This window comes from Pantherophis guttatus, chromosome 2, assembly GCF_059756535.1.
Source record: "Pantherophis guttatus breed Tessera chromosome 2, ASM5975653v1, whole genome shotgun sequence".
NCBI classification, from domain to species: Eukaryota; Metazoa; Chordata; class Lepidosauria; order Squamata; family Colubridae; genus Pantherophis; species Pantherophis guttatus.
In genome coordinates this window covers 144,538,021-144,549,831 of record NC_142064.1, presented here as the reverse complement: position 1 = coordinate 144,549,831, position 11,811 = coordinate 144,538,021, and the positions used below count along the sequence as shown (strand labels likewise).

At 39.2% G+C, this 11,811-nt stretch overlaps 1 protein-coding gene across 2 annotated transcripts in view; it reads right to left on the bottom strand.

Moving 5' to 3' along the window:
* Positions 1 to 706: 706 nt before the first annotated feature.
* Positions 707 to 11,811, bottom strand: part of RAB11FIP4 (RAB11 family interacting protein 4) — a 213,422-nt gene continuing 202,317 nt past the window's right edge. For both annotated transcript variants that reach the window (XM_034412500.3, XM_034412501.3), the window contains 3 exons: positions 11,059 to 11,214; positions 8,818 to 8,961; positions 707 to 7,157 (listed from right to left, as the gene is read on the bottom strand). In XM_034412500.3, the coding sequence (XP_034268391.2) occupies positions 7,041 to 7,157; positions 8,818 to 8,961; positions 11,059 to 11,214 (417 nt within the window). In that variant the 3' untranslated portion in view covers positions 707 to 7,040. The remainder of the gene's footprint in view (positions 7,158 to 8,817; positions 8,962 to 11,058; positions 11,215 to 11,811) is intronic.

Below are 11,811 nucleotides of genomic sequence, written 5' to 3'. Positions count from 1 at the left end.
TCGTAAATTATCAGCATACAGTCTTAAAAACATTGATGAAAATCCCAGAAGTTTCAAAAATTATTCTGAATTGGGGACAGATTTAGTTATACCACTGAGGAACATTAACTAATGCAATAATGAGATCCTAACTCTGAAGTTATGCGCCACTTGGCAAAGGATTCTGTACTAAACTGGCATATTAAGGTGAAAACATCAGGCAACAGGAAAGCTTTCTCTGCCGTTCTAGAAAGCCACTGTCATCAAAGCCATTAGAACAGGTAAAGCTGATTGAGCTTCAGTGAGCAAAGTTTGGTGTAAGGCAATGTACCATAATATTCAGAGTAGTAATGCAATTTTGTTCCCCACTGCAAAAAAATCACTCCTGAAAGCTGGCAAATATTTTAAGTATTTGCAGTATATTTTTCTGGCATTCAACATAGTTTATTAACTCAGCAATCTTACAAGTTAAGGCAAGAGAATTATTCCCTTGTGGTGGGATAAATGAAGGGAACTGAAGCTGAGAGAAGGGCCTTGGAACTCAATATTTAATTGAGGGAGATTTTGCTTCAGCTCATCTGACACAAAGTCAGGAAACTTCACAATCCCTCTTAGAATGAAATAAATAATGTATTTAGTTAGGATAAGTCATCAATTTAATTTGCTGTAAACTCTAAAACGGGGCATAAATGATACAACCCATTATAAATAAAGACAACAAATCAGGAAGGATCATAGTTTGTGTATGTGACAGCGAATGAATGTGAATTGAATTTTTACAAAAGGGCAAGAGATAATTCCATTTAACATAGCAATGCAAAAAGAAAATAGAGCTAACCAGTTATTTCACTATGTGCTCAGACAAAAATTAGTGCATCTAAGTAAAAGAAAGACATTCTGTACAAAACGAATACATCTTTTTTGTTTTTACATTCTAGTGAGGCACATGAAATACAAACTTAGTTCTATTTTATATATACACATTTACAGTAGATTGTTCGGGTAGGGATGGCAAAATAAAGATCGGATAAAAATAAAAGACTTTGAACATATAACACCTGTGGCCAATAGCATGAATTTCAATAGACATGAATTCTGTACAAAGTCAAGTAGAAGGCACAAAAATACTAAAATCATGCAAAATATTTTTTTTCAAAAAAAAAAAAAATCCAATCCTTACACATAACTACATTCTGTGCAATAAAGCGAAACTACAATAGTGGTTCCCACAATAAAAAAATACAGCAATTCTCAATTTCTATCAGTACCAAAACACATTGGAAATTGAACATAGCTACTGCCTTGTAACATACAGATCAAAGATGCTTTTTTTTTTTTCTTGCTCTGCTCATCTTGAAAGACCAGCTCACTAATTTCATAAGTTGGGGTGAGCAATGATAAATCTGAACTGAGGATTTGCGTAATTATAGCTCTGGTCTTTAATGGTGAAGTGTTCCAATCTTTTCCTCTTGTCATCTTACTTATGTACATGCATGGGCATTCTGAACAGCCCCTATCTGTAATTCTGAGATGTTGACATGCCATTTCAGAAGTACAAGGATGGGGAATAACACACTCATTTTTCCTATCTCGGGTTCCAAGGAAGCTATATCTTTTTTTCTTGCCAGAAATACAATCACAGCCAAAGGAAAGTCAACTTGATCTCGTTTATCAGCCAAAGAAGGGGTTGTTACAAGGGCCTCACTTTGCCAGAAACAAAATTTAGCTACAGGTGATCATTGCTTTGGGAATGCAGAAACGAGAAGAATATGTGCAGCCAGTTCTTTGTCCTAAAGGAAGAAGAGCCACCAATGCTATTTAAGCCAAAATATCAGCAGCAGCTCAGATTTAAAACCTACAACTTTGTTTTAGCCTCTCTTTATTTTCTTTTTCCTCATATCCCATAACTGAAAACTCAAAAGCCAGATAATAGTTGTCAAGGCTTCTATCATTATTTGAAAGCTAAAATTCAGAATCTGAGTTTTGGAATTCAGACTGACTGATCATTTCTTAAAATTAAACGTATTTTGATAACATTTTAGTTTTCACTGGGAGGTTTAAGCTTGTGCCCCAGTACATAGACTACTGGATAGGAAATTTCTAGTTCATTTGTTGCCGAGATGAATAATGCTTTCCTAAAATTCACAATTTTAAATAATGGATACAGGACTAAACCTCCCATATCGTAGAATTCAAAGTAGAGCAGTTCAAATGTATCCTGTCCAATGTAATATGCAACTGTATTCATGATTTCAATGGGGGAAAAAAATCAAATCTACAACTTTAGTGTAAGATCCATGGTGGTCAGGATGTCTTAAATCCTACTAAAAGTTTTGAAAGTTACTGTTTTAACCTCAGGGATTAATTGTTGCCCAGTGAACTCTTGTTGCCTTTAGAGAAGCAGTTGTTCTCTTTTGCTTTCACAGAATACAAACTGGATTGAAGGCACTCCCAACAACTACAAGTAGGGACGAGAACCAATAAGGGAGAGTGAGAACCAAGTGTCTCAGTTTCAACCAGCTGTTCCTCAACCTTAGCAGAATTTTGAAGTTCTATTAAAGCCGCTAGATCAGGTGAAAGTAAACTATTTGTTCTAACTATGTTTGGATTGTTACATCAGTGCCTTGCCCCATTGTATAAATACACAAGAAATCCTGGCTCAATAGACAAGCATATACTAATGTACTTTAATCTAAGCAAGCATAAAAGTGTTCTGACAGTGTGATGAGAAATTATGTTGAGAAAACGAACTATTGGTAGATTCCCATTAATAAATCCCATTTGCTAAAAGTGATTCCTATCTATTTAGCAGCCTCTCATACTCAGGTTTGCATATGGATTAGGCTGACTTCTTTACAACATGCGCCTTGCACTGGTGATCTACAGGAGCTGGCAAATTATTTTGCTCAACAGACAGCGACAGAAATTTACTTAAGGAACCACTGCAAATAAAACCTTGTGTTCTTTTGAGCGTAGAATGAGAACTACTGTTTGAAACTTGTCCCTACTGGGGTAACCTCTAAAATATGTGAACTTCCAAAATTCCTAGCAGCTGAAATCTTTAAAAAAAAACCCCACTTCCAGTGATAAAGATCCTGCAATTCACTGGGAACATCTGTAAACTTTAAAATTAGGACACTTTTCCTAGCAAACAAGTTTTGCGCCTATAGATTAAACTAGCAACACTCCTTTTCGTGTCCTGCATGGCAATCTTTTTTTGTATAGCACAAATGTATCCATACCTATTCAGAAATAGTGACTTTCTCTCAGCTAGAGGCCTATGAGTTATAGTTTCAATATAATCCAGCAATCCACCCTGCTTCCATTTTCCACTACTAAAGACACCCAACTCCTGCAGCCTTGGCTCAGAGGCATGTAAATGGACCTGTCTCAAAAGGTCCCATCAGATTCAACCATAAGTAAACAGTTACTCTCTGTTAATGTGCTATAGCCCCTCCTTTTTGGCCTTTATTACTGCATTATAACACAATGTTGTACTGCTGGTCAAACATGTTCATCAGAAGAGCCTTTTTCAACAACTCCTGATCTAAAGTCATGCTGGAAAATGTTAGCATTCGTAGAAACTTATGTCCAGGTACATGAATTCTAAACAAGCTATGCTGACAAGCAGGCCTCGGATATCTGCATTTATTTCTCACAACCTGTTGTGCTAAAGCAAAGGCAGTCATATAAATACAAACAAACAAACCGGCTAAAGAAATTGTTGGCTCTTAGAAACATCACCAAAACATTGCTTCAGAATTTCTATGGGTCATTTATGAGAAAAGACGAAAGCAAATGGACACAAAGACTCATTTAAAGACAACCATGTGTGGATTGAGGTTTGGTAGCAGAGGATTTAATGCAGTCCCCTGATTTATAAGGGAATCAGATTATCTAATCCAGCCTTTCTCGATTTGGTGCTTTCTGGAAGGACTGGATGATAGTTTACCGTGAGATGCACCATTGACCTAAGAGGCACCACGTTGGGAAGGCTTCTCTCCCTCAATGCTTGCTAATCCAAACCAATTTAATCATCTGCCTTTCTGCCACCTCTTGGAAACCACTTCACTCTCCTCAGTCGGAATTATTCCTGTGTTTCATATGAAACCCTTCCTTCAGTTTCTATCCATTCACATCTTCACCTCCTAACTCCTGTAGATTTCCCTCTGTCTCTCTCTCAGAACTTCTCCCCCTCAATCTTTTCCAAAGTCAACATGCCCAATTCTTTCAGCTTTTAAGAACTTTCAGATACATTTTGCTTCCTGCCCCAAGTCATCAACTCCTCTCTCTCTCACCATTTAAAATATCAGCAGGATAAACCAAAAACAAGCTGGAGTAAGTAGCCTTAACCTCACTCTTGAAAAGCAACCCGTAAAAACATAAATTCTCCAGAGGTCTGTGGTTGTTACATAAAGTATCAACCTCCCTTCCCAAGCAGAGAAAGGACGTGTTGCTGGGGTAGATATTGTAGAAAAGCGGGGGAATGCGGTTCCTTCAGGAGCAGGATTCCTTCCAGCCTATGCAAGCTGACTGGGAAAAGAATTTAGGATTCTCCTGTATTTGATTGTGACTTGACTACCTAAAAAGGAGGTAGTGATGCAATGGATTCAGTTTCATTCCCACCAAATGCAGAAGGTCAAAAGCAAAGGAGGTATTAGAACAAGTTGAGATGTTGAGTAAAAAGTAATGGCTGGCTCTAGCAAATATCACCTCGCGTTAACTATTAGCGCTCTTGCTGCTAATTAGAAAACACAGGCAATAAACACAAGGCTGTGACCCCACACGCACAGTGTCCCCCACCCCATGAGATTTATACTTCTGCAGAAACACTTGTTTGAATGTGAAATACTTAAGTACAACATAATGTTATAATTTATATACCATCCCGACACATAATTTGGAAACGGGTTTCAATGCTTAGAAGCTTCAACTGATACAGTAACCTCAGATTCAATCTTTTTCTTTGAAGAGACTCTCAAATTAATTACGCAAACTTTACTCAGGACACCGCAAGGAGGAAAAAAAAAACAGAGCTTAATTTGAAAGTGGAAATGTGCTTATGAAAGAAAACAATACATATGAACCAATAAGAGTTTTTTTATCCATTACACAGAGCATGCAGTTCCCTTTCACGTGTGATGGGAAAGGCAATCTTGGGGCTTCCTAGATATTTTTAGAGATCACATCATACTTGGACACCACCTATACTGAACAGGGTTTATGGAACTGTAATGCAGATATCCAGGGAGGATATCTTGCGCCTACCTTTGGTGTGGGAAGACCATGAAGCCTGCACACAAGTCATTACAGAATAACACACTCGTCTTCTCTCACATGCATGTGACTGCACATATTCATGCACCAGAATGTTACTGCAATGCACATAAAGCCTGGGGGTTTTTTTTGTTTTTGTTTTTGTTTAATCAAAACACATCTCAGACAGGAATGGACAAATCTTTAAGTGAAAAGACAAAACTCATTCCTGCCATAGTCCCTGCACAAGCCTTCACTTAACTTTACAGATTTCTTTAGAGCATGCCTGGGTAGTGATATACAAAACGTCATGAGGATTTGCTCTGAAAACGAATGCTTATGTTACAGAAGCAAAACTGAAAAGAAAAAGGGAGGAGGAAGTGATGATGATGATGATAGCAAGGGCAAGAGACATGAAGACATGAACAGCCTGAATCAATGTGAGAATATTTATTGATGGCACAAAGTGAGCTGAGTATTTTCCTGTAACTGCAGGAAGCTGTGATGCCCAATGAACAGTCATTTCTGGCTTTTCTGTGCTAATCACCCCCAGTGAAGTAGGCAAAACTTTTCAGTAAAACTCCAAAATTGCATCAAATAAATATTAGCGTGTATAAACAAACACTTTTTAAAAAACAATTTAAAATGTTGCCTTGTCTCTAAGAACAGGGTCAGTGTCACCCACAAAATGCCTAAAAAAGCCCAAACTTTCTCCATTTCTTAACTGCTTTATTAGCAGAGGGTGCTTTTGCAAATGCTGCCATGAAGCAATATAAAACAAAGTGATTTAAAAACAATTGGCTTCTATTTGTTATGGTGACAGCCCCGAGTTCTCATCAATGAACAGACCGTTTGTGTGGAACCAAATAGCTCTGTGCAAGTACCACTTTTTAATGCTGTTGCTGAAACTGAAACACAGCTGGGACTGTTTTGTAGCCCCGATGCATCCCACATTTACGATCCCAGGTCTCCCAGGTCCTTGGTGATCTTGCGATAAAACCCAAAGCCCAAAAAAGCACCTCAGGAATAGTCTGATAAGTTCAAGAAAATATGGAACCCCAGGACCCACTGTTTTCTTGGCTACCCCTGATTCCCTTGGAATACAATAGACTGGTCACCACCCCAAAGGATTCATAGCCAATTGGGTTCGAGATGTAGAAATTTCTTTCTGATTAAAACAGCCCAGGTTCAAGCAGAAACTTGTCAATTTTCTGGAATACCATACATACATTCCGATCCAAGGAGAGGACTTCAGAAGCATAACTCGGGCAAAGTTAAAACAACACAGCCAGCAGCACCAGTGAGAATTCAACCTGATAATACAAGATATTTCCGAGATGATGACAGGGAGGCAAGTCATAAGACATAAACACTCAGTATTGTTTGTAGGCTAGGAATAGGCCTGGCACAAGTTAGTTTCCATCGTGTTTTATCTTTTCATCTAGAGGTAGTATCATTTTTTTTTTCTGTCCAGTATCTTAAAACAGTGCAAAATCCAGTTTCGTGATTTTTCAATTATAATCCCTAGCATCCCCACAGAGAAAGGGCATGGAAAATGGATCGATGCAAATTATGAGTCACAAAATATACTAAGCTCATATAAACACGCCCTGTGTATCCACACAGGTTTTTTTCTATTTATATATATATATAATATATATACGTGTGTGTGTTTGTATTTTGTATGTCGTGTGTATTGAGAGAGTTATATATATGTATATATTTATAAGTTCATATACATAGCAAATAGAGATACTTGAATCTAAAGGCATCCTATCTGCCCACCTCCCTTCCCACCCCAATCTTCAATTTTTTATTTCCAGGATGGATGGATTGTGGTCTAAGATGGCCAGGATGATCTTGTCCATATATTGGCGCAATCTGTAGTTGATCTCCTCCTGTTCTTTGAGGGCTTCCATGAGCTGAAATGAAAAAGAATTAAGATTAAGAAATCCTCTGGGGTCACAGCTACTCCCAAGAGCCTCTGCGTCCATTGTACCAGTGTACTCCTGTATTTCAAAAGTTTTTTTTCAGCATATTTTTCCTTCCAGATTATTTTAATGGAAATGGATGGATTTTTGGATGGATGGAAGGTGGCTATTTCTTCACCCTCGTTCTACAAATTGTTGAAACCACAATGAATTCAACACTATGTTTTTGAGCAGAGGCATCACCCCATCCCTGTGCCTCAGTTAATTTACGCTCTTTTATGCAGAAACTTATTGGAAGCCACTGAGAATCAATTTATATTTTTGGTATGAGTCTCAATTCTTGGGCATATGAGATGGATACAGTCATCTGTCTTCTCAAGGGGGAAAACCACCCTAATGTCCTCTAGATCTTTTGGACAACTCCTAGAATCTTGCCACTGGCCACTGCCTTTGAACTATTAGGGGTTGGTGCACACATTTATTAAGGTGGAAGTTGTGGCTAGGAGGCCCTTTGCTCACTTTGTGACAGTTGCACCCATACCTAGATCTGCAGATCCTGCTTACAGTCACTCTTGCCCTAGTCATTTCTAGATTGAACTACTGCAATTGTCTTTGAAGTGTGCCTTAGCTTCAGTTGGTACAGAATGCAGGAGTGCAGCAGTTATATGCATTCCGAGAGCAGCATATACCGGTATTACACCTCGGCTCCACAAGCTGCATTGGTTACCATGAGCTTATCAGCATGCTCAACCTGGGCTCTGCTCCTCTCCAAGATCTCACCTATAATTCCTGTCGGCCACCTAGCTCAGCACACTGAGTAACAACTAAGGCAGAGTTAAAAATAAGCCTGACTCATGCCAAGGACCATTCACTTCTTTTAAAATGAGAAACTTACATTTGATAACATTGCTTTCCATGCTCCCAGAATAGCTAAGGCAAACACTATTCATGCTCTGTAAATACACAGTTGCCCAGTTACATCTTCACACTACAGTATTTGAAATCTCACAATCTTTGCTCAAGATTTACTTGCACCAGATTTTTTTTTAAAAAAAACAACAAAGGCACCAAGAATAACTTCCTGAATGTGTGATGGGGTTGCTGCAGAAAGGACAGAAAGCTAAATCAAAATGCTGTGAGCCAAATCAATTCAGACTGGAAATGAAATACTAGAAAGAAAGAAAAAAGAGGAGACAGGTTGAAGGGAAGGCAGGATAACAGAACCCCATGGTATCTAATTCTAGATTGTTGCATTTTGTATCTCTCTGCTGCCACCCAGTGGTCATACAGATTTCTGCAGCCCAGGTATGGTAGCCCCAAGATTCAGGAAATTCTCCTGAACAATTCCTGGAGCGGTGCACAAAAACTATTTTCAATGAAAAATAAGTTTGGTTGTATAAAAGTACGACACAAGAGAAATAAAATAAAATGTTGAGAATTTTAGCCAATTCTGATGCCTTAGCTTAGTGCCTCTATATGCTGATGTCAAACCGAAGTAAAATATCCCAAAGCAAATGTGGCACTTCTAAACCATGATTTTCAAATGTCAAGAGTTCCCCACCAAGTTAGGTTTTTGCCAAGTTGATTGCTGAGAGATATTTTTACCAACCCAGACATTTAATTAGTAGCAAATTGCTACTGGTCCCTTTACCTCATCCCTGGAGGCAGAGTCAATCTCAGCTGCCAGTGACTGGGCTTTTGTCTGCGTTGCGAAAAGGTTCTTAGCTTCATAAAGGCTGAGGCTAAGGATTTGCCCATTGAGGTCATCGTTCTGGTCATGGAGTTTTTGATTCTCCTGTCGAGAGAGGAAGGAAAGAATTAAGTGATTAAGGCGCCTGGTTACAGTGAGTTCTAGTCCTACCTTAGACACAAAGCTAGTTGGATAATCTTGGGCTGGTCCCTCTCTGGGTCTACAACAACTCACCACAGCCAACTCATCACGGCCAACTTGCCATGGCCAACTCGCCACGGGACAATTTGCCATGGCAAATTCACCGCGGGACGAGAGTTACACTAATATCGAAGAAATGGTGGGATGAAAACATTAAAGAAAGGATGCCAAAGGAGGGACAAAATGAAATGTAAATGACAAAAATAAAAATTATTTTTAAAAATGATTTTAAATAATTAAATTGAATTGTTGAATTGTCCTGCTGCGAGCTGTCCTGTGGTGAATTGGCCCTAGGGAGTTGACCGTGACGAATTGGCCATGGGGAGTTGTCCCATTCTGCCCTCTCTCTCAACCTTAAAAAGCAGGCACGCACAAATAACTTCTAAAATCTAGCCAAGAAAGTTACAGGACCTGTCCAGGCAGTCGCCGGGACTGGAAGACTGACTTGAAGGCATCTGCACAGACGCCCACATACAAAAGGCAAACAAGGAGCCATTCGCTTAGCACCTTAAGGATACTTAAGGGTTTTATCATGGCTGTTCACCACCCTGAGTCCTTCGGGAGAAGGGCGGTATACTAATATAATATAATATAATATAATATAATATAATATAATATAATATAATATAATATAATATAATATAATATAATATAATATAATATAATATAATATAATATAATATAATATAATATAATATAATATACTAAACTAAACTAAACTAAACTAAAACAAAACTTCAGATGAACATTTGCTAATTTCCCTTCTCTGCCCCCCCTGATCTCTAAGCTCTACAATTACAAATATTCTGAAAAGGAAGTCTATATGTAAGTTCTTCACCTCTTTTGAGGAAACTAAGTGCTGAGTTTACCAGATTATCTATTGCTGCAAGAAAAAGAGTACCATATTTTTCAGACTATAAGATGCACCTGTGTATAAGACGCACCAAGATTTCAAAGAGGTAAGTAAGAAAAAAAAGTTTTTGCCCGGCCACCAGGAGCACTCTGCAGGCCTCCCAAACCCTCTGCACACCCCGTTTTTTTTGCAAAATAGGTTCATTTTTTGCCTACTTTTGCAAAAAAAAAAGTGGCATGCAGCCCTCCCCAGCCCCCAGGAGCACTCTGCAGGCCTCCCAAACCCTCTGCATACCCTGTTTTTGCGAAAAACAGGCTCATTTTTCACAAATATGGGACGAGCGGGGCAGGGCTTCGGGAGGCCAAAAATGGCTGTATTCAGTGTATAAGACGCACCAACATTTCCACCCTCTTTTGGGAGGGGGAGTGTGTCTTATACTCCAAAAAATACGGTAGTTTGCCTTCAGGGTGACACGTAATACCAACTTTTCCCCAAATAACCGCTCCTGTTACTCTGAACAAGAAAAGAGAAATAAGGGAAAACTGACAATCATCTCTAATAAGGGTTTTTTTGGGGGAGGGGGGAGGACTTGATTTGAAACTTTGCTACAGGAGGGGGTGATCCTTTTCAATTTCAGTAATGTTCTGCGTTGTTTTTCAATCAAATCGGCAGAACCAGGATTTTAAACAGAAAATGTAAAACAGGTTTCCCACATCCAGTCCCACGGCTTTTGTGTAGGCCCTCCGTGGTTTCATTAAGGTGAAATAAAGTGCACCTAAAAGCTTTGCTCTATTTGGCAACCACAAAACAGAGTTGCAAGCTCAATAGTTTCATGGCCATGCGGGACAATAAAAATAGAGGAGCTGCAAGCTTATAAGCAGGAAAAAGAGGTGGAAAATCTGTGCCCTGATAGAAGTTGTTGAGGGACGACTCCTCACGACCCCAAGTAAATGTTATGGTCAGGTCTTATCCATAGTCTTGTGAATGTTAAAATCCACATGCTGAAAACTTTGGCAAAAAAGGAGGTATTTGTAATTGCAGACCAACAAAAGCTCGGGGGGGGGGGAGTGTTGAGAAATCTTTTGGCTTCCTACTCTTTTGGAGAAAGAAGGTTCGTTTTGCTCCCTCCTTCTCCAGCTGTACCTCACCTGTTTTAGACGTTTAATTTCATGTTCCATTTCCACTTCTCTCGTCTTAGCGTTGAATTCACTCAAGCTGGAAGAGCTTCTTCCTCGACCGGGACGCTCACAGTCAAGCTTATACAACTGAAGGTGTTCCAGCTCCTTTCTCAGATCCTCAATGAGCTGCAGAAAAAAGCAGGGCATAAGGAACCATTGTGTAATCTGGGGCACAAAGCCAATTCTGGCTGATTAAAACTAAGACCTAATTATAGGAACATGAGGAGCGTAGTGATGTGTTCTTGACTTCACTGCTGACCTTTTGTTGAGTTACAAGTAGCCCTCGACTTACAACCGTTCCTTTAGTGACCATTCAAAGTTACAACGGCACTGAAAAAAGTGACTTGACTGTTGCTCACACACTTACAACCATTGCAGCTTCCCCCATGGTCACGTGATCAAAATTCGGATGTTTGGCGACTGACTCATATTGATGCAGCGTCCCAGGGTCAAACCTTCTATGACAAGCAAAGTCAATTGAGGAAGCCAAATTCACTTAACAACTGTGTTACTAACTTAACTGCAGTGATTCACTTAACAACTGTGGCAAGAAAGGTCGGGGCAAAACTCACTTAACAACTGTCTCGCTTAGCAACAGAAATTTGGGGCTCCGTTGTGGTTGTAAGTTGAGGACTACCCGTACTAATTATGACAAAATTGCAATGGTTGTTCCTATGATGGCAACCTTTTGTTCAGGCTATTGAAATGATCTGGAAAATTCAG